Source organism: the organism of the source record quoted next, unplaced genomic scaffold, assembly GCF_019419815.1.
Source record: "Pyrus x bretschneideri cultivar Hongxiangsu unplaced genomic scaffold, Pyrus_bretschneideri_v1 Contig9, whole genome shotgun sequence".
In the NCBI taxonomy this organism is placed as follows: Eukaryota; Viridiplantae; Streptophyta; class Magnoliopsida; order Rosales; family Rosaceae; genus Pyrus; species Pyrus x bretschneideri.
This window is the reverse complement of record NW_025999831.1, coordinates 2,755,710-2,783,129: the sequence shown is the minus strand read 5'-3', so window position 1 is coordinate 2,783,129 and position 27,420 is coordinate 2,755,710. Positions and strand designations below refer to the sequence as shown.

The following is a 27,420-nucleotide window of genomic DNA, read 5'->3' as shown; positions in this document are numbered from 1 at the left end:
TGTTCCCTTTATTATACACGAGAGTCGAATTTAGGGCATCTCAAACAAAAATTGAAAACGAAATGGTTATCAACGATTCCTTAAGTATGTGAACATCAGATCTCATCTTGCTTGGGGGCCAAGGGAACTCCAACAAAGAAAGAGAAGTCACGTGGCATGGGTTTCCTCAAGGCTGAAGTAATGTGGAAAGAACTTACATGTCACAGATGATTATCATCATTTGTTGAGCGAAACTAATATGTCACGGGCGTATGCCACTTTTGGCAGAAGAAAACTTACATGTCACGAACGTGTATCCTTTCGTTGGATTTATTTTTCGGAATCTAAGACGTGGCAAATGGAGTTGCATTAATAAAACATTATTGTAGATGATTATTCTTAAATATTGTACATCAACCTCCTAAAAACAGTATATATATCTTTAAGCGTCATATCAGTTATTCTCATGACTTATAAGTATCATGTTACAATCACAAACCCACTCTTTAACTCATCTACTAGGCTTAAAACTATAGTGACTTCAACAAAATTCCACCCTTTCAAATTTCAGCCTCTTGCCACCTCTTAAAAATCTGTGTGTTCAACTGATGCTGAAGCAACAGAACCGTTGCGCTCCACGCTGCCTCGACTTCTTTGTTCTACTAGGGCTACATTCATGATCGCCGTTTGTATTGGACTTCATCTGGTCTGTTCGATGCATAATATGATCCACAACGGGTGCCTCTGTAGTTCCGTCTTTGGAGGAACGCAATGCAACCTGGTTACTGTCATAAGAAATCGAAAGTTCTTGCTCTAGGGAAGTAGGTACTATTCTGTTGGGGTGAACATCCTTCGACAAGGAATTCGATCCTGCATTGCTGCAACATAAGTTGAATAAAAAAAGGTTAACTTTGGATCCTAGATAAAAACAAGAAAGTAAAAGATTGATCATGGTGTTTTGTCTTAACGCTAAATGAAGCGATAAAATATGTTAAGGAATAAGTTTCTAAGCTAAAATTATGCGGTGTATGATTTGGACCCCAAACAAGAAAGTATGATCAGTATTATTGACACAATTACCTTAAGTATTGAACGACAGATGTATTCCTTGCGGACTTGGGCAAAGTCGTCTCGACTTCTTTAGATACTTCAAGAACATGTTCACCACTTCCGCAAACTCCACCTTCTAAATATTTTGGGTTACCTACATCATTTTCCTTTGGGAGGATTCCATTGGTGAAGCCAGAAGAGGACTGAATATGAGCATTCGATCCATTTTGCCGAACCTTATAAATTACCTTTTCTAATGTTCTGAGAGCTTGTTCCACTTCAGAACTGATCAAAACATTTCTCTTTCCATTTACATGATCCCTTTCAGCAACTCTGTTGGGTGTTTGAACCTCAAACTGCCTGCTTTTTTCGCTCTCTACCTCCTCAATCTCACCAAATGAGCTTCCACCTATAACTTGTGCAACTTCTGAAGCAGCTTCAATTGCAAGGTTAACTTGTGCATCATCTGGAGCAGCTTCAATTGCAGGGTCATCATTATTGACCTTCTGATCCACACCTACCAAACTCTCATCCGCCTTATCTTTTGCCAGATGTTCTTCCGAGAGACTGAATGTGTCACTGTGTAGCTTGTTTTCTTCCAAAGCCCCATTTGATTCATTATGTGAATAAAGAGCTTCACGTATCCAAGAGTACAGTGGGCCACTCAAGACCTTACTGTAATCTTCGTTGTAGTTAATCTTAGAGGACACTACCTGTAAGTTTGTAACAGTGTTAAGCATTGGCAAATGTGAAGAAAAGTGATAAAAATAGTCCCATAGTGAAGGGATGCTTGCATGCAGTTTCGGCAGAACGCCCAACAGGCAACCTCAAGAAATTTCTCTACCCTCCCCTTCCCTTCCTTTTCGAAATATCTCTGAGTATATACTTTGTTCCATATGTCTAATCTTTAGCTGCATCGTTTTATACTTAAATACGAAACATATAACCTTTTGATAGAGTTTGAAACCACTGCCAATGAGCTGCCGCGAGATAAAATTTATAAGGGATGGCGGGACAAAATCCATCTTTATATCCATACTTGCTATTGTCCTACAATAATAAACATTGTTCAAAGCTTTAATTACAAACCGCAAAACAAAGTCAACAGATATTACATTCAAGTAGCCATAGCTTACCGAAAGTAACTTCTTTCATTGGTAACCTTCTGCAAAGCAAAGCCACCCACCAAATCTATCCTTACAGCATCCTTTTCTCCAGCAGTAGCCTCATTGGTGGGACAGTGAGTGCCATCAATGCTTTCCAAGTCGGAGATCTGAGATGACATTTGTGATAAATCAGTTTATTCAGGTTTCTATTTTGGAATTGCAGGAGTATTGGGAATATGGATGCCAAAATAAAATTGAAGCCAAAAGACTATTTCGGTTACCTACCGATTTCAAGAGCACAACAATCAGATCATCTTGGAAATACTCAAACATAAAATAGTGTACAGCAGCCTCCCTAGGTGAAAGTGGCCATGGAATTTTCATCCTTTCTTCCAAAAACATAACAAAAGTCAGCATTTCATATGGAAATATTCTCGAAAGTGAAAGAAATCAAATAAGAATTTTTTAACACATGATATAGTTTTATGCTTTGTCTTAGACAAACCTCACTAAAGATATCTGTTCACCGATCCGGACCTTCTGCAAACATTTGGTAGAGAGGACTTTGAAAGTTGGAACTGTAGACTGAGGCCACCTGGAGGAAGTTAAAATAAACCCATTTATTGTCTAAGTTGAGTTAAATCCCTTCAGTACATAGTCATTTAGCTCCTTAACGACACCCTTGATGCGAACTTGCAGCCCACTTCTCTCAGGCAGAAGCACTATAAATTATTGATGAAAGACGTGTAGGACAAAACAGAGAAGAACTTTTTCGATACAAACTCCATCAAGCAGACCATATCTCATTGCAAATATATGCATAAATCAAGTGCGCACGCAGTGACTGAAATGACTTACCATTTCTTGTAAAGGTCTGACTCCCACGAGATGCATAAACCTACAACAAAAGGAACCTTGTTAGTCTCGACTTATTTAAAGTTCGATATTGTTAACGAGGCATATGAACTTTCAAGTATTTTGGTTTCACTTACAGACATCTACAGGCCCGTCTACATAGCCTTCAGCAAGTAATGTATGAAATGGACTGCCTTCAATCCCCTCACGATACATCACACGGAACTCTTCATTATCCTGTTTTAACTGTAACAGAAGTATATTTTTAACTTAAGTGTCATGATATAGGGGTCACAACACCTTGTCGATTAAAGAATAGAAAAACTTAATAATCATTATAACTTTTAACGACTACTGATCAACATCCCAATTGAATAGCGCCCCCATTCCTCCCCCCCTCTAAAAAATTAGAACTTTATAATGTTCATGATGATGTTAAGTTTTAGAAGTTGTGGTCTACAGAAGCGAATTTATAATCAAGGACATTATAATGTTCATGATGATGTTAAATCTCTCAATTATTAAAACGCAGAGAATTGATTCTACAGAAGCGAATTTATAATCGAGGACATGAGGGACAAAGCAGGATATCGAGAACATAATGCAGATTCGATAACATACTTTCCATTCGGGTTGGGTTGTGGTCTCACAGGTACTCAATCCCTTGTCATCAACAAAGGAAGCACTTCTTAACATGTCCAGTAAATTGGATACTTCAGCCGTCTTTTCTTCAACCTCGTTCTCATTGCATCCTGCAGGAGCCATAAATCTAAACATTATTAAGTGATCACATATTTGCTTACACTATCTTAAGATATTGGTGGTGCATGATTGGTGCCCGACTAAAAATGTCAAACTCGAAAAGGAACTCGTTAAGAACTAACAACCTTCATTTCCATTTTCCTTAGAACGAATCAGCTGATTCTTGACGAGGGTTTTCAATGCTTCCTTATCAGTTAGATTAGGAGATGCTAGTGTTCTGTCCAGCCTCTCCCTGTACTGAGTGATCTTTCGCGGTTTCTCCATCTTCGCATCTCCAAGAAACTGGGAAGATCCTTCTCTCAGAAACTTATGCTAACAATCAAGCCAGATATTCCCAATATTTTGCAGTTTCAACCCCTTAACTAATTATATTCAAAACAAAAATTAGAGTCTGTAATAATCAGGAATAAACATCTAAATCCATATGTGCCAATAAAAAGACACAAACAGCTATACCAAATACAGGTTTTTCTTATTGGCTTAGCCAAGTTTGTTAAAGTAGTGCGCTCTTCGCACCCCAAAGTTTGAATTTTATTTTCCGTAGTTTAAATGAATTTAATGTAGAATATCGCTCGAGTCAAAACACTCAAATATTCACAGCAACAAAAATTCAGTTTTGAACGGCTGGGTGCAGAATAAAACAGATACATTAATTCTTGAGCCTAAAAGAATCCAATTACCATAAAATTCATATAAAAAGTAATCCAGAAACAACATCATAGATAACAAAAACGAAAGAAGAAGAACAAAAAAAAATTGAATCAAAAGTTTAAAACTAGGACTCACAGGAAGCTCTCCAACCAGCTGCAGTTGCTGCCCAGTTCACAACTGTGGAGTCTGCAGAGAACCCAGAATTTGAATACTGAATTCTTGAGGATGTGCAGATCTCAATAAAAAAGTAATGATTCCGAGCACTGAGAAAATAGACAAGGCCACCTGAATGTTGATACCACCCAGACGGGTTTCGAACATGGAAAAATACATAGGCCCTTTTTCCCCTTGGGCGTAACGATTGCAGAAGACTAGCTGATAACCAAAACTATATGTTAAAATACATATCATAGATTAAAATACATAATTTGTTTTTCATTTTTATAAATAGTAGTGGGGACGGGTTTTTCAATCCGATAATTTATTTAAAGAAAATCAAATCTAAATTCTTTTAGACCATTACCACTTATTATATTTATCAAACTCATTATTAAAAGGCAATTTAATCTCAAATTTTTCAAAAAAAAATTATCACTAGACCGCACTTATAAACAAACAATAATTAAGTATCGAACTCTTTATTTAAAGTGAAACAAACCAGAAATTGTTCAAAAGAAGACTACCACTAAACCGTATTTTATTTTTAACATCAAACTTATCATTTGAAGATAATAAAACATAAAATTTATAGAAAAAAATTATTACTAGACCGTATTTATAACTTAACATAATTTATTGGTGCGGAGATGTGTATTGTCTCTTTAAGACAAAAGTGGGAGGGGGGCGTTATGGAGCGGTATGGGGCGGTTGAGAAAGCAGTCGAAGGTGTCCTGCTAACCACACATACTTTAATGGGTAGGTTGGGGGTGGGGAATTAATACATACTGACAAACGAAGAATCTAGGGATTGAAATAGCAAAATAGAAGCAAGATTTTGTTTAGATGAACAAGTGCAATGAACGTTTGGAAACAAATAAACTTATTTTTTGCCATTGTGAACTTTAGAACTTTAATCCAATCTCACTTTGTTTTTTGAAATGAAATTTGTGTCATTATGTCTTCTAAAAGTCGATTTTTGTTTCATTTTGTCACATTCCGTTGAATTTGTTAAAAAAATGTTAAGTATGTGATGTAGCATTAGCGAAGCTCACTTATGATGACTTATTTGTCAGATCAGCTTAGGAATATATTTAATATTTTGAATATGTAAGAAACATTAAATCGCACCAGTGGTTAAAAAACATAACAATATTTCCAAAAAAAAAAACAAAAAAAACAATGTCTTTGTGTTTGTTAACGGACTTCACCATAAAATGGAGGATATCAGCTTTTTCATCACAGGGATTGAGTGGGAACCATGAAAAAAAAATTTGGCCAATTTATTTTAACTTGACAAGAAAAGTAGATAACTTGTTGATTGTCAATCATATTTACTTGCCAAAGAAGGTATAGGTTCATGGAGACAAAATTAACTTGCTATTGTTGCCAAATATGGGGAAGCGATTTCGGTTTTCAATTTTGACTTTGTGCGCTGCTCTGCTTAATTTTGTCTCTTAATTCTTGTTAGACTTATCCAATAAACAATATGTTATCATATTTGGTAGAAATCATTTAAATAAATAGATTTTAAATTTTGTTAGCGAGAATCTAAAACTTGTATGTAGTGAGCCACTAAGAATTGTTCAGGTGGGTGTTGTTAAATGTCAAAATACTGATGATTGAAGACAGGTGACTTTCACACACTCATTTTTACTCTTAACAAATAGAAAGTGAAACAAGGGAGACAAATTATTTTGGGGCACGTTTACGTAAGGGTAATTAGCATCAAGAAATGGAATTGAATTCCGATTACGAAATACTCAGGTGTTAACCAAATTCGAGGGAATCAAAATTTCGTGGGTCCCACACAAATTATGGAATTCAATTCCGAAATTCAAAGGAATTGGATTCCTAACAATTGGATGGTATTTGAATTCCGGATGATTAAGGGGGTGAGGAATCCATTTTTCTTACCCATTGTGCCCTTGCATAAAAGTTGAAATTCCAAAGAAATCCAAGCTCTTGTCCCCAGTGTTATCCTGCTTCTTCTCCCTCACAACCGTCACACATCCCTTACTTTTCCCAGGACACGAACCCGACCACCATCATCTTCCACAACAATTAAACCACAAAAGTAAATCAAACCACAAACCAAGAAGAACCTTGCTAACCAACAAAAAATCACAGCCTTGTAAATTAATCCTTCGACATCACCACCACTACCACTGCCCATCGGCCACAAATTAACCCACCTTCAATTTCAAACTGTTGAAAGATGAGAGAGGCGGAAAATGAGAGGAACAATTAGGTTGGGGTTTGGTAATTGGTTAGTTTGCTTTTTAATTTTATTTTTTATCATTTGACTTTCTATTAATCAACATATAACATTAGTTTCTATTGTGATTCATGTGAACTAGTAAACAATTTATATAGGTTAATATCATTCTTACTTTGATTCCATAAAGTTTTAGTAAACAGCTTTAATAAGAATATGATTCTAACTCCACCACATTCCAATTCTTCTGAATTCCATTCTTCCTCTTCAATTCCCCTTATTTTGATTACGGATTAGTAAACGAGGTATTAGAGTTTATCACATCACATCTAGATACGCTTGTGTTTGTTTTTTGGTCAGTTCACCTAAATATTTATTTGGACAAGGTTAGAAAAATCATCTTTTTAAACTCTGGTCCAAAAAACATAACAATGTCTTTGTGATTGTTAACGGACTTCACCATAAGGCTATCAACTTTTTCATCACAGGGATTGAGTAGGAACCACGAAAAAGAAAAGAAGGCCAATTTATGTTAACTTAACAAGAAAAGTAGATAACTTGTTGATTATCAATCATATTTACTTGACAAAGAAGGAATAGGTTCATGGAGACAAAATTAACTTGCTGTTGTTGCCAAATATGGGGAAGCGATTTCGGTTTTCAATTTTGACTTTGTGCACTGCTTTGCTTAATCTTGTCTCTTAATTCTCGTTAGACTTGCCCAATAAACAATATGTTGTCATATTTGGTGGAAATCATTTAAATGAAAATAGATTTCAAATCTTGTTAGCAAGAATCTAAAACTTGTACGTAGTGAGCCGCTAAGAATTGTTCAAGTGGGTGTTGTCAAATGTCAAAACACTAATGATCAAAGACAAGTGATTTTCCCACACTCATTTTTATTTTTAACAAATAAAAAGTGAAACAAGAGAGACAAATTATTTTAGAGTTTGTCACATCACATTTAGATTCACTTGTGTTTGTTTTTTGGTCAGTTCACCTAAATATATCAAACATTTGGCAAATATTTATTTCGATAAGGTTAGAAAGATCATCTTTTTAAATTCTATGTTTTGTTTGTTAACGGTTGATTTTTTTTCTTTTCAAAATTTGTAAATCATGAAAGTGATTTGCAAAAAAAATTTTTTTTTTTAAATTCTCTCAATATTTTTCTTTGACTAATCAATGTGATGGGTGCAAAATTGCAAATGAATAAAATACACGTGACATGATGGTGATTGCAGCAAGAGGGTGGTTGACACGTTGATTTATTCGTCAATCAGTTAGGGACGTAAGGCATTCAATGACGTGGCCCTTTGCATTTTCTTTTTGGGTTCGGTTGGAAGGAATAGGAAGTCACTACTAGATTCGGGCCATTCAGGGATCGGATTTCCGTTGGATTTAAAGGAACTGAGTACATTAATCAATTAATTCAAATTATTGAAATTTAATTCAATGATTACAATTATTATAACTTTTAGAGATATTCTCTGTTTATAATCGTTGTATCAAATTTTAATGGTCTAAATTAATTAATTAATGGACTCATTTCCTTTAGATCCAGAGGGGATTCCGATTCCGGGCCATTTAGGCAAGCTAGCTAGCTTTTGAATTGACTACTAGTTTTGTTTTTTTTTTTTTTTTAATAGACTATAATATCTATATTAAAATGATGAAATAGTGGGTTAAACTTTATAATGGATTTGCAATATTAATGTGATTCAACTTCACATTTGGCGATAATCAAACCTAACACATCTCACTTACAATTGAAAAAGAATATTATTAAACTGTAGTACTAAGTGACTGACTATTAGTTAAGCTAGTACTTGAGTTCATTCTTCTGAAATAGCGTACTTTTATATGTTAAAAGTTTTACATGAAATTGTTTAACTTATGTTGTTTAATACTATAGTGTAATGATATTTCTCTTTATTTGTAAGTGTAAGGTCTTAGGTTTGATTCTTGCAAAAAACGAATTTGAACTCCATTATTGTTAACCATTGTGAGACTTAAGTACTTAACACACTTCCTCACTTCCTAAGTGTGGATAATATCGTTTGTTAAAAAAAAATTTGTTTAACTTCTTAATTATTATTATTTAGTCATTCAATATTTTAAATAAATGAATGGTTCATGATGAATACATTATTTGTTATATATACAATTAAGGATTGCTACATATATAGTTAAATAAATTTTGGTTCAAATGATTTTTCGTTCAGATGTTCTTATAAAAAAATTAAGTAATTGAACATTTTTAATTATGGTGGAACTTTAATCTTTTTGATGGTACTAGAACAAATTGTTTTACGTGTGAAGTTTAATAACCACACGTGCTATAAATCATTTTGTTTGCGTTGTCTGTGCGTTTGATTTGAAAATTTCAACACGTGAAAGAACATGTTAAGAATAAACCTCATATTGATAAAAAAAAAATAATAATATAATAAGACACCTAATTATAATGAAGAAGAAATATGTAATTGTAGTCAGAGGTGGATCTATTAAGGGACCGGGTGGTCCCAGGACCACCCGCAAGCTTAGATAAAGGCTTATTGAAACCACCAAGGACCACCCAAGTCTGGGCTGTGGTGGTGGAGAACAGCAACCATGGCTGCCGATGCACTGCTCCTTCTGTTGCAGAAGGGGAAAGAAGGGGACTTTGTTTTAAAATGACTTGGCCAAACGCACCATTTTGAGCCAAGCCAATAAAAAAAGGTTTTAAAAGCACTGCCGACTGCTCTTCTCATTGTGATTGGACATCCTTTAGACTCCACGTGATGGGTTTTTAATCAATTCCCAAGTAAAAACAATTTAGAGATTTTAATAAAAAGGAGAGAGTAAATTAAGCGGGTCACAATCTCATTCGAGTAAACATTTCGTTTAACCTTTGGCATTTTGCCTTTTGCTATGCACCTTTGCCATTTGGTTGTTGGCAAGAAGCGAGGAATCTCGCCGGATTCTTTTTGTGAGGATTCTAAAGATTTTTTAATCATATCTATTTATTGCAAATCGTGCGGTTAGAAATTATTGTAATTTTTTTTATTTAAAATTGAATATAAACAGTATCTGACGAAAACTGGTCGCACCATGTACGATGAACATATGTAATTGAAAGATTCTCGGAATCCTAAAAAAAGGATCCAGCGAAGATCCTCATTCGCTAGCAAAGATACTTTGGGATTCCTCAACTCTTCCAACCAGTAGAAGACCTTTGAACTTACCCTCCTCTTTATCCCTTGGCATTAGGGTTTAGCCTCTAGGTTTGCAAACGTCTTCCATTCTTCTTTTGATCCCAAAACCCTAATTAGGGTTTAGTTATGCAAGTTTTTCTTGGGGAGGCTGGTTTATTTATTAGTGCATGTTGTAAGGACTTGTCACTCAAGTGTTCAACACTATGTTTATTTATGTATTAATCGTAAAAGTTTTGATGGTCTTGCATTCATGATGAGAGTTATACATATGTAGTTGTACTCATTTTTATTTTGGTAGACATATAAATAGTAATGACTTTGTCATTTATTTTTTTTAATGTTATTTTGGTCTTTTTATTTATTTATTTATTATTTTTTTTACTATAAAATTAGGACTACCCGATACTAAAATTTTGGATCCACCGCTGATTGTAGTTGATGTTCTTACCTAATAAAGCATTGAACGTCAGATCTAAGGTTCGCAACTTGCGTGGGAATGTTTCCTGGTCCACATAAAAACAAAAGAATGTTGTTTAAGTAGGTGAGTAAAATATATCGATTTCACTTTCTCACTCACAATTAAAAAAACACGAAACAAATAGTTTTGGATAAGAGCATAAAATTTGGATGTTGAACGTATGAATGGAATCACAGGATAATTTTGTTTGTTGAATAAACAATATTATCTTCACATTAAGAGATTAGAGATTGAGTTATGTATCATATTAGATTATCTATAATAATGTGTTTCAAACTCGTTTTTTGGCAGAAATTTATCTTAAGACATCTTATTTACAAGTGACAATGAATATTACTAGACCGTGACATTAGGTAGCGGCTTTGTCTGGATCATTGGTTGCTCCTATTGGTATTTTTGGATTTAAAATTCAAATTTCAGTGTTTAATGTAAAAGTTTAGGGAGGGTTAATGAGATAAAATTATGATAGGCCTACGATGCGATTCCCTCAAATGTAACAAACAATAATGCATGAAGTGTAATATAAGGATCTCAAGTAAACTTTAAATTAATTGAAACAAACGATATGAAATGTTTATATTCAATTCTCATGCTTCCACATCTTCCATTTCGAATGAATCCTTAATACTCATATCCAAACAGACTCATATCCCATGTTTGGTAGGTTTGCTTGGATTGGCTTGGATTGGCTTGGATCGGGCTTGATATTGGCTTGGGCTGGCTTCGAAACCTAAAGTTGGGTTCCAAAATCTCTATTGTAGACATGGATCCGAGATATGTATTTAATCCGCGATTCACTTAAAACTCCATCAAATGATAGACGTAATTCATGTTGAATTTAATTAGATTTATCCTATCCAATGCGGCCCACCAAACAGAGTTTAATGCGGTCGCCTGCTCCGGAGCCTCCGTTTGATCATTTAGCTTCGGGACCATATAGCAGAGAATGTTGAAATGTCTCACATCGATCATATCAATGAGAAAATAAGAGTTTAAATATCATAAACTCACTCTCACTAATACCGATGTATTTTGTGGTAAAACCCCACACTTGACGAATTGTGCAGATGATAATTACCAAGTTGGAAACAATATCAATGTTGTTGAAAGTGGGCCGTGTGGCCCATCTCTTTGATAATTTCTACATGATATCAGAACCAGGAAGTGAGCCGTAGGTGGGTTTCCTTGGCCCCGTGCGATGATGGTGAGTCCTTTGGCCCCGCGTGTAGAGTTAGTCCCCTTGGTTGCACGTGTAATCCACTAATTGGGTCTCACGTGAGCTCCACGTGGTTGTTGATGTAGGAATTCCCATTTCCACGTGTGACCCAATTAGTGGGTCACACGTGAGGGGGCGTGTTAAAGAGCCAATTTGGTAGTGCATTTTATTTTTCCACCAAAAACTGCTTCACTTTAAAGTTAAGCAGTAAAAAGGTATTTGATAAAGATAAAATATATTGCTTATTTTAAAAGCAATGATCTCAAGACAGTAGCTTTTAAAAGCAGCATGTTGGTTGCTTTTAAAAGCTGTTTTAATAGAAGAAGTTGAGACATTATAATATTTTTAATTTATGTAATGAGTTTATTAATTTTAAACAATGACATTATTTATCCTTCTAGACACTATTTTTCATACTCACAACACTTTTAAAATATAGTTTATAAAACGCTTAACTGTTTTATTTTGCAACTAATTATTCTTAAACACAACGCAAGCAATTTATTAAAAAAGTACAACAATTCCAAATTGGTCCAAAATGTCCTACATCGATTGTATCTATTGGAAAAGAAGAGTTTAAATATCCTAAACCCACTCCAACTAATACCGAGACTTTTTGTGATAAAACCCCACACCTCACGGATTGTGTAGGTGAAATTACCAAGTTGAGGACAATATCGATGTTGTTAAAAGTGGGCTGTATGACCTGTCTCTTTAATAATTTCTACAAAGAGCATACCAGTGCTTGACTAAGGAAACATTTGATGAATGGGTAAGGGCAAATGTTGTAGCAAACCAAAATGTTGTAGCTTGGTTGAGGAGTACAACGTGAATGCACTCGACGAGTACAACTATAGCAAATATTTAACGGAGAAATTTGGTATTTCATGACATATTTGTTACCTAGCTTGTACAGTTATAAGAAATACCCAATGATTAATTTGTGATTATGAAATAGACACGACACATCTGTTTGTGATTCAAAATGTTGCATTATACTGTTCACGATTTCCTTCTTCTGAAATTGCTTGTATAAGAATATAAATAATAAATAATGGATTCACTTAGTAAGTATTATGATCTAGTAATATTCATCTCTACTTATAAATAAAATGTCATATATTCAGAATCCGTGAATAACGAGTTCAACACCAAATTGGCCCAAACCCCAAGTATTTGGAAAAGAATTTCAAGCTTTTATTTTATACGGCACGTCTTGAATTTGATTCCTGACGATTCACGTAATTGTGCCCAATGGATGGCTAAAATAACTTTATGAGTACTATGAGTTCCTAGAATAGTGAAAACCACATTTTTAGTAGAAGAAATATCAAAGTAAAAAAATTAAAAAACTAATGCAAAGAAAACAAATCCAAAGCCAAACAGAAGTATTCTCTCTCTTATCCCAGGACAACCTTATTCCCCATTTGTCAGCCACGGCTCGTTGGCTCAAACGGCGGTCACAACGGGTACTTCGCAATTCCTATTCTTCACCGCTGTTTGTTTCATCGAATTTCTGATTTATATTATTTATTCATGTAATATTGTCATCGAATCGATAATTTATATTTGCATTTTATTTTCTCTGAATATTTAGAGAAATCGTCCAGAAACGTTTTCTCAGCAACCAAACCGAGAATTAGGGTTTCCATCGAATAGCTTTGAAGCAATTACGCATTTGGGAAGTCAGAATTTTGATCCCATTGAAATTGAAACGGAGAAATTTCAACTGATCCGATTATCTGTAATTTCTTGTTGCATTTGGCAGTTGAGAGATTGTAGGAATTAGTAGAAAAGGTTGTGCTTTTTTGTTTTGGTGCTTGGTTATGTGAAGAATACAATACAAAAATAATGTGAAAAAGAGAGTAAAATTTTGGTAACTTCAGTGGGATAATAGTGTCATTTGGTACGCAAAGTTTTTTCGGGAACAGAAGTGATCTCCACACATCCCATTTCTTTCCATGCGCACACTTAATGAGAATCGAGGGACATAAATAAACTTTGATGTGCAACGGGGAAAAGAAGTGTGCGGAAATCATTTTTCTTTCAGGATTCCATGGAATTAAAGTTTAAAATTGCCATGGTTAAAACATTTTAGCAGCCTAAGAATTTTTTTTTTACTATTTCCTTTGGAGTTGTAAGGCTGAAAGTGAATCATGTAAGAAGGAAAAAAAAATGAGAATAGTTGGAAGGAAAAGGGGCAGTGTCAGAAGAAAATGGTGAACAAGGTTATGTTAAGGCAGTCTTGGTGGGGAAGGGGGGCAATGTAATAAGGAAATTGTAGAGCTAGTTTGAAAATTTAGTTGTGGTGCCAGGCGGCACGGGTGTTGTGGAATGAACTAGATTGAAAATTGTGTATCCATGAAGATTAGGATAAGAAGCTATGTTACAAGTATCTAATAGGTGACAATACATATTACATACAATACTGGTAGCGGTGACATTATTAGTCTTAGCGGTCTAAGTTGGTAAAGTGATGATGGTGGTGGGAGCTGTGGAGTCGTAGCAGTTCTGCTATAGTGAAGGTTGTAGCTATGGAGGGGGAAATAGAGAATGGGACGGTGTAAACATGGTGATGGTGATGAAATGTGTGAGAAAGAAAAATGTGACTCATTATATAGTTTGCATTTTCTTCCCAATTGGGAAGAAAATTGTTTTTGCTTCTTCAACTATGGCATACAACTTCTTTGTCGTTTTTACTTGATTTTAGAGGGAAAGGGAAACAAAAGTAGTATAGTGCAAATGCAGCTTGATATGTTTAACTGAACAATACTTTGCATACATTTATCTACGGTTACAAATCTGGTCTTCATCTAGCCAATATGCGTATTGGGCTCAACTACATCTATGGTTATTGCAATTTGACTCGCATGAGCTATCCTTTCTATTGACAAAATTCTTAAGTTGCAGGTTAAGGATGTATGCCGGTTCTTCTACCACCAGTGACCATGTAAGGGCTAACTGGACTCCATCACAAGACAGTTTCTTCATTGACCTTATGCTAGAACAAGTGAGCAAAGGGAACAAAACTGGTCATGGATTTAGGAAACAAGCTTGGGCAGATATGATTGTTCTCTTTAATAATGAATTTGGGTTTAAGTATGATACAGATATTCTGAAAAATCGATACAAAAGATTGAGGAAGCAGTACAGCGAGATGAAGAGTCTTGTTGATCAGGGAGACTTTAGATGGGATGAAACGCAACAGATGATAACAGCTGATGATAATGTGTGGAATAATTATATCAAGGTATACCGTTTAATCTTTAAACTTTACTGTCCACGCACGAGAGTTATTAGGTTGCACATGTTCTATGCAGGCCCACCCTGAAATGCAACCGTACAGAACAAAAGTCATTTCACATTATAATGAGCTGTGCATAATATGTGGCCATGCAGTTGCTGATGGAAGATACAGTCTTTCATGTTATGATGTGGACTTTGAGAACGAAGGTACATATTGTGTGGGAAATCGTTATTAATTGATGTCAATTTGGCAAAGCTAATTTTCTGTTTGATAAATATGTGCAAATGCATTGAAATATGGTTTGTAATTTTCTCAAATTTTGTAGCAAGAGGAATGGAATTTCAAGATCCCACTGATGCTGATCCTAAAAAAATTGACTGGTCACAGATTATGGACCAATTTTTCATTGGACTAATGTTGGATGAGGTGTGCAAAGGGAATAAGGTTGGTTGCACTTTCAAGAAGAAATCATGGATTACCATGATCACATGCTTTAATGAGAAATTTGGGTTTCACCATGGTAGGGCTGTATTGAAAAATCGGTACAATGTCCTCAGGAAACATTACAGTAGCGTTAATGCCCTGCTTGATCAAAAGGGTTTTACTTGGGATGAAACACAACAAAAGGTGGTAGCTGATGATCCGGTTTGGAACAAATATATAGAGGTATATTTGAATTGTTATTGATTAGGAATTTAATGGAGACATTCTATTGCTCGTACCTTACTTTTTTATAAATGCAGGCACATCCCAGTTTCCACATGTACAGAAATAAAGCTATGCCATATTATTCCGATTTGTATGTCATATGTGGAAATGAGGCTAGACTTTTGAAAAATGGTCCATCAAGCTGCAATCGAGCTCTTGACAAGGGAACCGTTGCTAAGAAAATTGACGGAGATGCTACACCTATTGTTGACAAACAAAATGTTCAGAAAAAAGCATTGGGTTCAAGTGATGTCAAGAATTTATCAGATCAAAAGGAAGGACAGAGTCATGAAGTCACACAAACCTTACAACAGTCTAAGAAACCACAAAGAACCGATGGATTTGCAGCCAAAGCTCTAGGGGATATGGCAGTTGCAGAGTCACCGTTGAAGAAGAAACTGAAGAAAGAGGCATCTGTATCCATAGAGAAAGTTATTGATGTCTTAAAGGCTATACCGGACATTGACGATGATTTACTGCTGGATGCCATTGACCTTTTGGAGGATGAGAAGAGAGCCAGGATGTTTTTAGCATTGCACCCCGCTCTGCGAAAGAAGTGGTTGATGAGAAAGCTACGTCCACAGTGATCCATCTTTCTTCCTCCTCCGATTACCTTTACAAGTGTATAGTTTTGTATCTCATAAGTCGTTAGTTGGACACATTGAACAATGCTAGCAATATTTGTAGAAAGAGCTCCTTGCTATACAATTATACTTGCTTTTGCTTCAAGTCATGAATCAAGCAAAATTCCAAGTCATGAATCAAGTAAAATTCTAATCTCTATATTTTCACGCATGCAATTTTAGAAGCTATCAAGTAATAACGTAAGTACTCGCTTCTATGAAAAGGAAAAACATACAATCAGAAAATGTAACATAATATACAATCAGAAAAGGTAACATAATAAAAAGTATTCAAAAATGTAACATAATAGAATAATAAGTATTAAAAATGTAGAAAATGATTGTTACTTATCCATTATCAACACAATTACATTATACAGGTAAATATACGGTTGTTGGCTTTTAGTTTGTAATCGAAATTTTGCATTGAATATACATAATAACACCATAACAACAGCAAAACCTCTTAATCACGCTTTGAATAGGATTCAATATCTTTTGGATTGGGAATGCTTCTCTAACGAAAAATAAACTAATCCAGTGTGTTTATGTGAAAAACATGATTTAATCACATTTAATCTCAATTTAGACCTAAGTAATTCCTCACATCCAATTCGCTCCTAGAGAAATCATCTAAACGCATACCAACTTTAAACTTCAACCATTCTAAAGAACTCCTTAAATTTCTAAGACACTTCTAACATGTTTCGCATCATGCAACTTCATATTCTGAATCGATTGCCTGGTTGGTAGGTCGCACCAAAATCTGCTGCCTCCCATGTCCAATGTGGCTTTGTACTCCTCCATCTGCTTGATAGTATTAGTTTCTTCCAATATCTTAGATTCATGTAATTGCAAAGTGAACTTGCATTTGGATTTACAACAAAATGATTACTTGGTAAATAATGCACTATGGTTGGACTTTTAAAGTATTACCTCCATATTTGATGTGTGTGTCAATGCTCATCCCATTCTTACTCATTTACGACCTCAGACAAATGGGATCATGCATGTTCTGTATGAACAAAAACAAAGCTTAATTTTTGCATGTGAATTTTCTAATTTAAATTTAAATAAAAAACGTATAAAATATATAACACCAAAAAATCAATTAACTAACACTGGTGTGGTGTTTGCCAAAAGTCATCTATGCCTAATTCCTAGAGTGTTTGCCAAAAGTTATCTGATGCCCTAATTCCGTAAGTGTTTGAGAGAAACTGAAAGTATGTAAATAGTTCTAAACTGAATTCGCAATTACTAATTTCTTTGGAGGACTTGGATATATATTTAAAGTGGGAGAACTTTGTATCCTGTCTGCTAGGCTAGGGCTAGGCAGGATGAGGGGTGGAGCAGTCTCCTTAGGAGATGCTTAGCAATAGGCATTCATAGGTCGTTGACTTGATCCTAAGCTTGTGCATGTAAGAGTTAATATTAGACATGGAACAACGTAGGAAAGTGTTTGACCTTATTTAAGACTCCAATGAGCCTCCCGCGCTTGTCGTGCTTGCTTGTGTGTCTGATGGGCAGACCGTTGAGGGGTTAACGACCAATCCTCCAAGAACGAATGATGTTTCCTTGTGGGTCGTGGTCTGATAGAGAACTTGGCATATGCTTTGTGCCGTGGGGCCAAATGGTTGTGAATGGAGTCTTGTTGGCCCTTGGTTAAGCTCTTAGTCTGCTTATGTTGTCTAGGGTAACTTCGATATTTAGATCTCATAATCCATGTGATATGCTCTTTTGAATGTGGTTAATTTATGCCTCCACATATTCTTTGCTTGTGAGGAAGATCATCTGCGATCAATAGTGTTCATCAAAGGGAAGTAATAGTAAGGATGGTGTGCGGTGTGCTACAAGATCAAAAGTACAATATAGGTGTTGCAGTGTAGGAAGTGTTTATTTTGTTGAATCTTGTAAAAATTCTGTTTAACAAATGGATTCGTGATTGACTGCAATAGGCCAAAGAATATATGTATATAGTATATGGTTATTATCTATATCGTGTTCTAACTTCCAACATAATATTCTGATTAGCGTTTATATTTCATGCATGCAAATTTTAAAGCTAACAAAATTTTATAACCATTACAAAAACGAATTAATAAACCAACTATGTTTCAAAAACTTTCTTCCATGAAAAAAGAAATACAACTCAGAAAAATCATGAGACAATAAAATACAAAGTACGAAGAAAAATCAATGTACACCCAAATAATCCGTCAAAGCTAGTTCACGCATTGACAAATCATCATAACGTGCACAAACTTTGTCTTTCAACTCTTCCAATGAACTCTTGAACAGCTTCAGTTTCTGCAAATTCATATTGTGAATTGGCTGGTCCCACCAGAACCTGCCACCTCCCATGTCAACATTCACCTCGTCCACTTCCATCTCCTCCGTGACTATTCCAAGTCTCGTTTGGTACATCGTGCTAGACTGTACTGAATTGAACTCGACTATACTACTTTTTACGTCGTTCTCATTCTTGACCCTTGCATGCATAGACACATTTTGTTGGCGGCCATGTAAGGGAGTGTTTGTACTTTCAAGGCGAGAGAGGACAGAATCCACCGAAGGGTGGCCGAAGACATACGTCTTGCCATGCGGCGAGAAGATAATGACGGCTACCTCAGCGCCATACAGAGCACTGAGCGCGGAGGCCTTCCTGAAAAGTCCAACTTTCCGCCTCGAAAACGTGACATATAGGGAGCCTGAATTCTCTATTTTCTTGATTTCAATCTTTCTAGGTTTAGGTTTCTGCTTTGTGAGAATAAGAGTGCTACTTCTGATGTCAGACTTATCTCTGGCAAAGATAGAGTCAGTATATTGAGTTTGCGATGGTAGGCTTGTACTTGTAGTCTGTAGAAGAGGACGTACGGGAAGATATTAGAGAACCACAGAGAGGGTATATATAAGAGTTGGTTCGAAGACTTGTAATTGATTAGGATTTGGTTTCCTTATTACTGTCTTATTTGGATTTATCTTGGCAAGAAACAGGTCGGTTTGCGTTTCGTAAAAGTTAGTAAACAAGTCAAAAATGGGAAGGAAAATCAAACATTCATTCTTGTTTCGATTTAGGGTTGTTTGTAGTAAGCCCTTTAGACCAACTCCAACCCACATGATAAAACTTATAATATAAGCTTTAAAACCACCCCCCCTTCTCACCCCCAAAACTTATAATATAAGCTTTAAAACCACCCCCCCCCTTCTCACCCCCAACCCGCCCCCCCCCCCCAAAAAAAAAAAAAAAACCATCTTCGACCATGGGCTAAGAAAATATATTTATGACCTAGATTCCCCTCAAGATTTAAGTCTAGCTTAAATTATTCTGAACCCACCAAATTATCATATTTCAAACTTTTATTTTGTTTTTTTTTTACTTATAATCTAACGGTTATGATCAAATGAGATCAAATCTAATGGTAAAAAAAAAAGATTTGACGGCCTAAAATTAAATCTAACGTCTAAAATAATTTAAGACAATTATTTAAATCAAATTTAACTTAAAACTTTATAAATACCTATGTATTTGTATGATTTTTAATTACTTATCGGAATTTAAATATCTTTAGACTAAAATGTTCATAAAAATATATAAGATAATCTATATAAATTTTGTTTTAAAAAAGGTTACTGAAAACAAAAAGTTAGGCTAAAATCATTATTTAATCATCATAGGTTAAAATTTTAAGCCACAAGAATTTGAGGAGAAAAACAGTTTCTGACTTATGGCTTAAAATTTTCTAACTTAAATTTTTAAACTTTATCCCCAAAGATTGGAGATGGTCTTAATGACAATTCCCCTTTCCCTTGTGCAATTGCCGGCCCATTCTAATCAGTAATCTAAAAAATCAAATCTAAACACTTTCATCATATTTGGGAGAGTTTAAACTCGGAACTCATATTGTGGCAAATTGAATAGAAATCTATTACCCAATGGTTTTATGAGCATAGAACAGTTTGGTCAACGTCCCTTAAAATTGGTAAAATTAGTCTGTAAAGTTACAAGAACTCGGTAACTTTGGTCATAGGGCGCCATGTTGATGTCAAGGAGATCATTTTATTAACAATGTTAAGATTTTATTTAGTTCTTAGAATTTCTTTCATTCATTGGTCATATTGTATCTGTTAATTTACGTGGCACCTTTATTACGTTCATGTAAGCAAAAAATAGGTCAACTAAGTATTATTAAAAAAAAAACAAACGTTAATTTATATATCTACAACAAACAAGCGAAACACACACACAAAAAAAAAAGGCACATCCGGAAGAGAACGTAGATTAACTAACTTTTTATTTGATTAATAATTATATTTGCACACAGAAAGTTAACACACTTCTTAGAGATTTTTTTTTTAATCAAGAAAAGAAATTTATTAAAAGGAAAAACCTCTACAACAACCGATGCCCAAGTAATCAAAGTTGAAGGCATTAAACCCTATAAAGGGGAGACAATGATCCCAGAAATGCAGATTATTAAGAGTGAGACCTAGATAAGCTGACGCTTCTACCACAAAATTTGCTTATCTGAAAACATGGTTTCATTCGATGCGATTGAACTCTAAGGCAATCCGGCAAATATCCTCGATAATAGAATTTTAGTTCCAAGGGACATCCCATTTTTCTTGAACCACACAGACGATTAACTTTGAATCTCCCTTTACCATAATGTTTTGAAATCCTTTACGTTTGGCAAACCCTAATCCTTCCCTCAAACCCATAGCCTCAACCACTGCAATAGTTACTTTGTCTAGGTTGAAAGCACCAGCACCAATAACTCAACCCTCAGAATTCCATAACACAAAGACGGTAGTAGCTCTGTCCAAAAGATAGAACCATCAAAGTTTAACTTTATAACGTCCTAATAGAGGGTGTCATCGCATGACCTGCTCAGAAATAATGTATAAATGTACTTCAAGTAGATAAATCTAATATTGTATATGGATTAAAATGTACATCACGTAGGGTATAAATTGTGTGTCTAATAAATAATTCGGCTGGTATTCGTATGTAAAAAGACAAAGCAAAGATTGTATTTTGCTGTTGGAATTGCTTGGCTAATTAGTTGTATCTCTCCACACAGATCGTTTGCCCCCGAGTGCATGACTTGCCTGAGAATTCGACTGCTAGGCTAAAACTTTTTCTTGGTCCTTGTGGTGACACCATAATTTAAATAAGACTCTCGTAGTGGAAGAGTTATCAATTAAATTTTCATGGTGAGCCCCTTTAACAATTGATGTACAAATTTAAACTTGTGTTAGCTTTTCGTTTAAAAATACAGTGTCTCTCACGTGGATAGGTTGTGTTATGCCCTACTCTGAGATATGCTCAAGATCGGCACGTGGCCGCAAAAAGTAGCGTTACAATAATACAAAGAATCAATTGGGACTCATACATAATATAGATAAGATATTCAGCATAAACAAAATTACAATACAGGTTAAACAAACCATACTCTCGAGCGCACTATGAGAATATGCATTGGGCAAAGCTAAACCCGAATAAGTTATGAAGCTCGTGTAAGTAACAGTAATACGACATATGTGATTTAAAAGTCAATTGATCTCATTTAGGAAACATTTCTTAAATCCTCTACATATAAAAATCACTCACAAATTTCGATTGAGACCACAGAGGCATTCAACCGTCTTTTCATTACTGATGCATACATGCATTTAATCATGTTTTTCATATATGTAATAAAATAATATGACTAGCACAACTCATTCCATGTAATCTACATGATGTACAGTTCTGCATTCTAACTGTACTCATGAAATTAGATAGAAATGATACATAAGATAGGATGTAAGATTCCAAACGCACTTCATGTAATCCATAGAATATGTAGTTCCAGACGCACTCAAGGGCAACCAAGCATAATGTAAGGATCCGGACACACTTTAAAAAATTCTCCGAAATAAGCTTGGAAAATTCAAATCTCCGAATTTTCTAAAGTCTCAATATGCATTCTAATCTTTATGAAAATTTTGAACTCGGGTTAGAAATTTTATTGGTGGAATCGATAATTTTAATCCAACTTTTACCCCTCCATTAAGAAATGGCATTGTGAAAACAAAATATTTGCAAAAAATATAAAATAAAATAAAATCCTTTGGTCTCAAAAAGGTTAATTAATTTTTTATCCGTAAAATTACAGTGAAAAATGGGTCTATTACTCTATTATTTAGGTTTGCGGCGGCAACCGAGCCTTGAGACTCTTCACGCTTTGAGACTTTGCGGTGTCCGTCGCGGTTGAAACGAGGCAGAGGTAGGTGGAAGCGCACAAAGAACTCAACTTTCAGATTTTCCAACCTCCGATTCTCCCCCAAACGCCCAAAAACAATAACAAATATCTGTATTTTCCTCCATTGTTGCAGGTGGAAAGCAATTCTCTGTGGCAGCCATGGCGGCTTGGCAGAGGCATCTGCAATCAGCAATCCGGAAAATCAGCAAAAGGGTTGAATGTAGTTACAACCCTTCAGCCAATTTCTCTTCTTCTTCTTCCTCTTCTCGCTTGGAGGGTCAGTACCTATTCGAATTCTCCAATTTTCTCACTTGGTGTTTTGGGAAAGTGTTAAATAATCAGAACCGTAATGTTGCAGGTCTCTTGCCTTATTTCCAAACTCTTTGCAAGCCATCTTCTCCAACCATTTCAAGACCCCTTCATCAATATTTTCAGCACTTGGTAATTCTCAAATATATATATATATATATGTGTGTGTGTGTGTGTGTGTGTGTGTGTGTGTTTTCATTTCTAACAGTGTTGTGTTTATCTCTGCATTGTCAATATTTGTGTGGGTTTTGTTTTTACAGGGAATTTCGAGTTCGAGAAAGTTGAGAGCTGAGGAAGCGCCTCTTCCATCTCCATTGACTCCTGTTTTGGCATCAAATACTGCGACAAACGAAGAGCACAAGCAGAAATCGCTCACTAAACCTGATAAAGTTCAAGCTATCTTAAAGGGCATCAAACAGGTAATGACATTGCGCTGTTGTTGCATTGCTATAAGGCTTTGCAATGGATTATATGCTTTTATTGGATTTGGTTTTTGAAGCATTGAGCCATGAAGCACATTTTCTGCCATGTGGTTTATTTGCTTATGTTGTGATTATGATGTTCCGTTGCTGCTCAGTAATCAAATTAATGTTAGAGCATTCACGTGCACATCACGACCAAATTGACATTCGAATGGATGACTAATGGAGGAGTCAAAGAAGACGTGGTAGGGCGTTGGTCACTTTAAACAAGTTCTCAGAAAGGAAAACATTATGCTTGTTGGGGGTTGAACGAGTTCTTCTGTACTATTCCTTTTGCCAATTGTGTGTGTGCGCGCTTCATCTTGGATGCTAATAGTCCCTGCTATTGGAACTGTATCTTGAATAGTTCATCTTCTTGCAGTTTAGACATTTAAAGTGATGATCTCTGGTCGTATAAATGATTGCTCTAAAAGTTGTATGTTTAATGCTATTTTCAAGTTCTCCCTCTTATCAGTGACTTACGTTTATTAATTTTAACTCACCAATTTGTCACTCTCAGAGTCCTAAAAAGGTAAACTTGGTTGCTGCACTGGTACGCGGTATGCGTGTTGAAGATGCATTGTTGCAGTTGCAAGTGACAGTAAAGCGAGCTTCAAAAACTGTGTATCAGGTGATACAGCAACTCTTCACCTAGTTGAGCTAGAATCCATTTTAAGTAGAATAGATTCACGATATATATATATTACACACACACACACACACACACACACTATGCTATGTAAAAAACATGTGTGAAAGTCAGGAGAGCAGAACTGGATAGCATTAGCATTTAAGGTGATTTTCTTTTTATTATTTTTATTATTATGATTGTGAGAAGGCAGGTGTGAATGCATCAAGAACTTTACCATGTTTTTTATTATTAAGAATACTTCTGGAGTTAGTTATCATCATTCAGTATCAGTATAAAGGCTGGGTTTTCACATGTAACGCTTTCGCTATGCTCATTTCTTACTCAAATGAAAAAAATGTACTCCAGAATGTCAACGTTAATGAAGAAACTACTATTTGCAGGTCATTCATTCAGCCCGAGCAAATGCAACTCATAATCATGGGTTAGATCCAGACCGTCTCCTTGTTGGTAAATACTGCAAATAAAGTTTAGCTTTTCCTATATTTTTTTTTTGTTTTTCAGTTTTAACCTTCTTTATTCCGCATTTTCTCTGTAGCTGAGGCTTTTGTTGGAAAGGGATTCTTCAAAAAGAGACTGTCCTACCATGCTAAAGGCAAATGTGGAGTTAAAGTGAGGCCAGAATGCCGCCTTACGGTCGTAGTAAGGGAGATTACCCCTGACGAGGAGGCGGAGATAGCCAAACTGAAGGTTAAGAATTTCATTAAGATGACTAAGCGCGAAAGAAAGCTTGTTCCTCACCAGCTTATTGAGACAACTCCAATTTGGGGCCGCAAAGGCAGAAGTTGTGATCGTGAACGAAATGGTGTGGCTTCATGAGCAAAGCTTCCTTCCCGTGGTTCCACATTATAAAGGAAAGTTTTGAGACTCCTCCCCTGTCCTTGCATTTGGATCAAATTGTCGTGTTGAACTGTGAAAGACGAAGTGCCACAGTAGGAGCAAACCTTGTTTCAGTTTCTGGTAGTAGCTGCTTGTAGTTTTAAATGTTTTTGCCATTACAGTTAACGCTTAATATGTCGAATATCATCGCAGTCATTTCTTAGTTGGCTTTTGTTGAGAGAATAAAGTTATGAAAATTTTAAAGGAAATGCTGGATTCTCGTCTTCCAGTGCCTTTTTATCAGAAACCTCCTAGACATAGTTATGGAGAGCGTCAGTTTCGACATAGCAACTTATGACAACTAGTAACAAATCTTGCTAACTGATGTAACTATTTCACCGAGGAACAGCTGACTCTGCATCTCACTTATCTCTGAATTGCTGCAGAAGTTCGGGGACTGACCCGTTGCTGCAATCTTGATGAAAAACATTCAATAAAAGAAAAGTTCACGGGTATCGACTACAAACCCAATGCAGCCAACATCAAATCCCAGTAAAAATCAGAATAGTCGAAACGCTCATGAGTTTGGGCTTGGGTGTGAGTTTGACATGTGCCTTCCTGGGCATAAATCATTAATTTCATTTATTTTATGTTTTTTTTAATTATTTTTGTTAAAATTTTGTTTTTCCCATACCACAACACTAAATTATCATCTTCAGGTTCTACAAAATATATTTTCAGTGAAAATTTTCTTGTAATCCATGTTGAAAATTTTCTTATAATCCATGTCAAAAACAAGGATATAAATCTTAATCTAAAGGTATTTGAATCTAAATAACGTAACTTAGGAAGAAAAAAAATTCAATGGAAAAAGAGAAAAGGAGAAAAAACCATAAAAAAAAAAAGAGAACGATAGGATCGGTACTTCGGTACCGATCCACCTCGAAGGGTGTTGCTATCACGCTGGCGACTGTACGCTCTATAAGTCACGCTAAATGAGGTGGTCTTGAAGCACAAAAAATGTGGGTCATAAAACGAGGCCTACTCCATGCGAGCAAATCGAGGCGGGCTTCTGCACACGCGAAACGAGCAGGGTCAGTGCATAAAAATTTTGGCCAGTAGGACGAGGCGGGCTTGGCGCACAAAAAATGAGATAGGCTTCTAACACGCAAAAAGAGGCAAGCTGGCACAAACTAAACTAGACGTATCAATGCACATAAAACGATGTGAGCTTGGGCGCACGGGTCAACTATTGTTGCCTGCACGAAGCTTTGGTGTCGAGGGGTGCAACATACATAAGCTATTATCAATATGGGGTAGGGTTTAGTTTTAATCTCACGGGTCAACCTATGTTGCCCGTACAAACCAATTATGTGGGGGGTAGAGCATTTATAGGGGGTAGGGTTTAGTTTTAATTCCATGTGTCAGCCGTGGTTTGCCGTACGAATCATAGGTGCCAGAGGTAGGGCATTTGTAGGGGGTATGTTTAGTTTTAATCCCACGAGTCGACTGTTGTTGCTCACACGAAGCATTGGTTCCGGGATAGGCATTTATAGGTCATTAACAATAGAGGGTAAGGTTTAGTTTTAATCTCAGCGGTCAACCATGGTTGGCCGAATGAAACATTGTTGCTGGGGGTGGGGCATTTGTAAGCCACTATCAACCATGATAGAATTCACACTAAAGTCGTATCTTTTAACATAGTAACCCCTTCTTAAAAAAAGATTGGACCGAACACTGAAATGCGCTGAACTTAGGGTGTTATTATTCATACGCCTTTAAACTCTTGAACTCAGGGTGTACTATTCACACGCCCCTAAAGCCTAAACCTCATAGGCGTCCACTGCTTCTACTGCGCCTTCGGCCTTCCCAAGGGCATGAGTTTGGATTGTGTCTCCCTACGCCTAAACTATTAATTTTATTTATATTTTGTTTTGTTAAATTTCATTTTTCTTATACCACAACACTAAAGTATCATCTTCATGTTCTCCAAAATATATTTTTGATGAAACTTTTCTTATAATCCATGTCAAAACATTCGAAAACAACAATGGAAATCTAAATCTAATGGTGTTTGAATCTAAATAAAGTAGCATAGAAAGAAAAAAAAAAGTTCAATGGAAAAAGAAAAAAGAGAAAAAAAAAATTATACGATCGGTACTTAGTTACCGATTATATTGGAAGCTTGTCGTTTATATGGTAGCGACTCATCATTTATATAGTAGCGACTCAATGGGTATAAAGTCGCTAGCTTCATACCGATCCTATCTTTTCTGTTTTTTCCTTTTACATTTTTTTTTAATTTTTCTTTTATTTCTCTTACCATAACAACAAATTATCATATTCATGTTCTTCAAAATATATTTTTTCGTGCAAAATCTATTATAATTCATATTTAAACACTTAAAATTAATGATTTAAAACCTAAATTTGAAGATATTTTTCTATTTTTCAACTTTAAAAATTAATAAAAATAGTTTTGGGCCATAATAAACAGTTGGATCATGTCCAAAATTCTTGCAATATTTTCCTTAACTCTGACACAAAAGATTTCCTAAAGCTAAAAGTTTCAATTTTTTCACAAAAATAGTGAGTTGCCCACAGTTTTCCAGTTGATTTTGACAACTTTTACAACATTCGTTATAAACTAAAGTTAGAGTCATTATACTCAAACCACATATTTCCTATAAT

The 27,420-nt window shown here is 35.5% G+C and overlaps 4 protein-coding genes across 10 annotated transcripts; 2 read left to right on the top strand and 2 right to left on the bottom strand.

Moving 5' to 3' along the window:
• Window positions 1–331: 331 nt before the first annotated feature.
• LOC103940317 lies at window positions 332–5,130 on the bottom strand. 3 transcript variants are annotated; one of them, XM_009350414.3, is made up of 11 exons: window positions 4,539–5,130; window positions 3,878–4,114; window positions 3,612–3,742; window positions 3,128–3,236; window positions 2,994–3,033; window positions 2,641–2,730; window positions 2,421–2,520; window positions 2,166–2,302; window positions 1,977–2,079; window positions 1,060–1,742; window positions 332–857 (listed from the first exon to the last, which is right to left on the bottom strand). In XM_009350414.3, exons 2-11 carry the CDS (start codon window positions 4,014–4,016, stop codon window positions 581–583), a joined length of 1,809 nt encoding a protein of 602 aa, XP_009348689.2. In that variant the 5' UTR covers window positions 4,017–4,114; window positions 4,539–5,130; the 3' UTR covers window positions 332–580. The 3 variants fall into 3 exon arrangements, with proteins under 3 accessions (XP_009348689.2, XP_009348703.2, XP_009348710.2); XM_009350428.3 differs by having other exon boundaries at window positions 3,878–4,109; XM_009350435.3 differs by having other exon boundaries at window positions 3,878–4,034.
• A 7,876-nt stretch (window positions 5,131–13,006) lies between these two features.
• Window positions 13,007–16,352, top strand: LOC103940356 (L10-interacting MYB domain-containing protein). Of its 5 annotated transcripts, XM_018645734.2 has the most exons (6): window positions 13,007–13,137; window positions 14,579–14,678; window positions 14,769–14,918; window positions 14,989–15,121; window positions 15,241–15,581; window positions 15,659–16,352. In XM_018645734.2, the coding sequence occupies exons 2-6, from the start codon at window positions 14,586–14,588 to the stop codon at window positions 16,208–16,210; spliced, it is 1,269 nt and encodes a 422-aa protein (XP_018501250.2). In that variant the 5' UTR covers window positions 13,007–13,137; window positions 14,579–14,585; the 3' UTR covers window positions 16,211–16,352. The 5 variants fall into 5 exon arrangements, with proteins under 5 accessions (XP_018501250.2, XP_048432648.1, XP_048432645.1 ...); XM_048576691.1 differs by having other exon boundaries at window positions 14,579–14,918; window positions 15,068–15,121; window positions 15,303–15,581; XM_048576688.1 differs by having other exon boundaries at window positions 14,579–14,918.
• A 2,087-nt stretch (window positions 16,353–18,439) lies between these two features.
• Window positions 18,440–22,652, bottom strand: LOC103941427 (agamous-like MADS-box protein AGL62). Its single transcript, XM_009351624.2, has 2 exons — window positions 22,560–22,652; window positions 18,440–19,102 (listed from the first exon to the last, which is right to left on the bottom strand). The coding sequence occupies exons 1-2, from the start codon at window positions 22,650–22,652 to the stop codon at window positions 18,440–18,442; spliced, it is 756 nt and encodes a 251-aa protein (XP_009349899.2).
• On the top strand, window positions 22,406–24,998 carry LOC108866678 (50S ribosomal protein L22, chloroplastic). Its single transcript, XM_018645738.2, has 7 exons — window positions 22,406–22,515; window positions 22,625–22,768; window positions 22,850–22,932; window positions 23,061–23,219; window positions 23,782–23,892; window positions 24,294–24,360; window positions 24,449–24,998. The coding sequence occupies exons 2-7, from the start codon at window positions 22,651–22,653 to the stop codon at window positions 24,727–24,729; spliced, it is 819 nt and encodes a 272-aa protein (XP_018501254.2). The 5' UTR covers window positions 22,406–22,515; window positions 22,625–22,650; the 3' UTR covers window positions 24,730–24,998.
• The last annotated feature ends 2,422 nt before the right edge of the window (window positions 24,999–27,420 follow it).

Excerpts from the sequence above, each read along its gene's own strand:
- LOC103940317 (XM_009350414.3), bottom strand. The coding sequence starts at position 4,016 with ATGGAGAAACCGCGAAAGATCACTCAGTACAGGGAGAGGCTGGACAGA. Across the intron at positions 2,731-2,993 it reads TCAGACCTTTACAAGAAATG|GTGGCCTCAGTCTACAGTTC; the intron begins GTAAGTCATTTC and ends AACTTCCTCCAG. Across the intron at positions 2,303-2,420 it reads TTGTTGTGCTCTTGAAATCG|ATCTCCGACTTGGAAAGCAT; the intron begins GTAGGTAACCGA and ends ATGTCATCTCAG.
- LOC103940356 (XM_048576688.1), top strand. The coding sequence starts at position 14,586 with ATGTATGCCGGTTCTTCTACCACCAGTGACCATGTAAGGGCTAACTGG. Across the intron at positions 15,122-15,240 it reads TGTGGACTTTGAGAACGAAG|CAAGAGGAATGGAATTTCAA; the intron begins GTACATATTGTG and ends CAAATTTTGTAG. Across the intron at positions 15,582-15,658 it reads TTTGGAACAAATATATAGAG|GCACATCCCAGTTTCCACAT; the intron begins GTATATTTGAAT and ends TTATAAATGCAG.
- LOC108866678 (XM_018645738.2), top strand. The coding sequence starts at position 22,651 with ATGGCGGCTTGGCAGAGGCATCTGCAATCAGCAATCCGGAAAATCAGC. Across the intron at positions 22,933-23,060 it reads ATCAATATTTTCAGCACTTG|GGAATTTCGAGTTCGAGAAA; the intron begins GTAATTCTCAAA and ends TTGTTTTTACAG. Across the intron at positions 23,220-23,781 it reads TCTTAAAGGGCATCAAACAG|AGTCCTAAAAAGGTAAACTT; the intron begins GTAATGACATTG and ends TGTCACTCTCAG.
- LOC103941427 (XM_009351624.2), bottom strand. The coding sequence starts at position 22,652 with ATGGCTGCCACAGAGAATTGCTTTCCACCTGCAACAATGGAGGAAAAT. Across the intron at positions 19,103-22,559 it reads CGTTTGGGGGAGAATCGGAG|ACTACAAGTACAAGCCTACC; the intron begins GTTGGAAAATCT and ends CCTCTTCTACAG.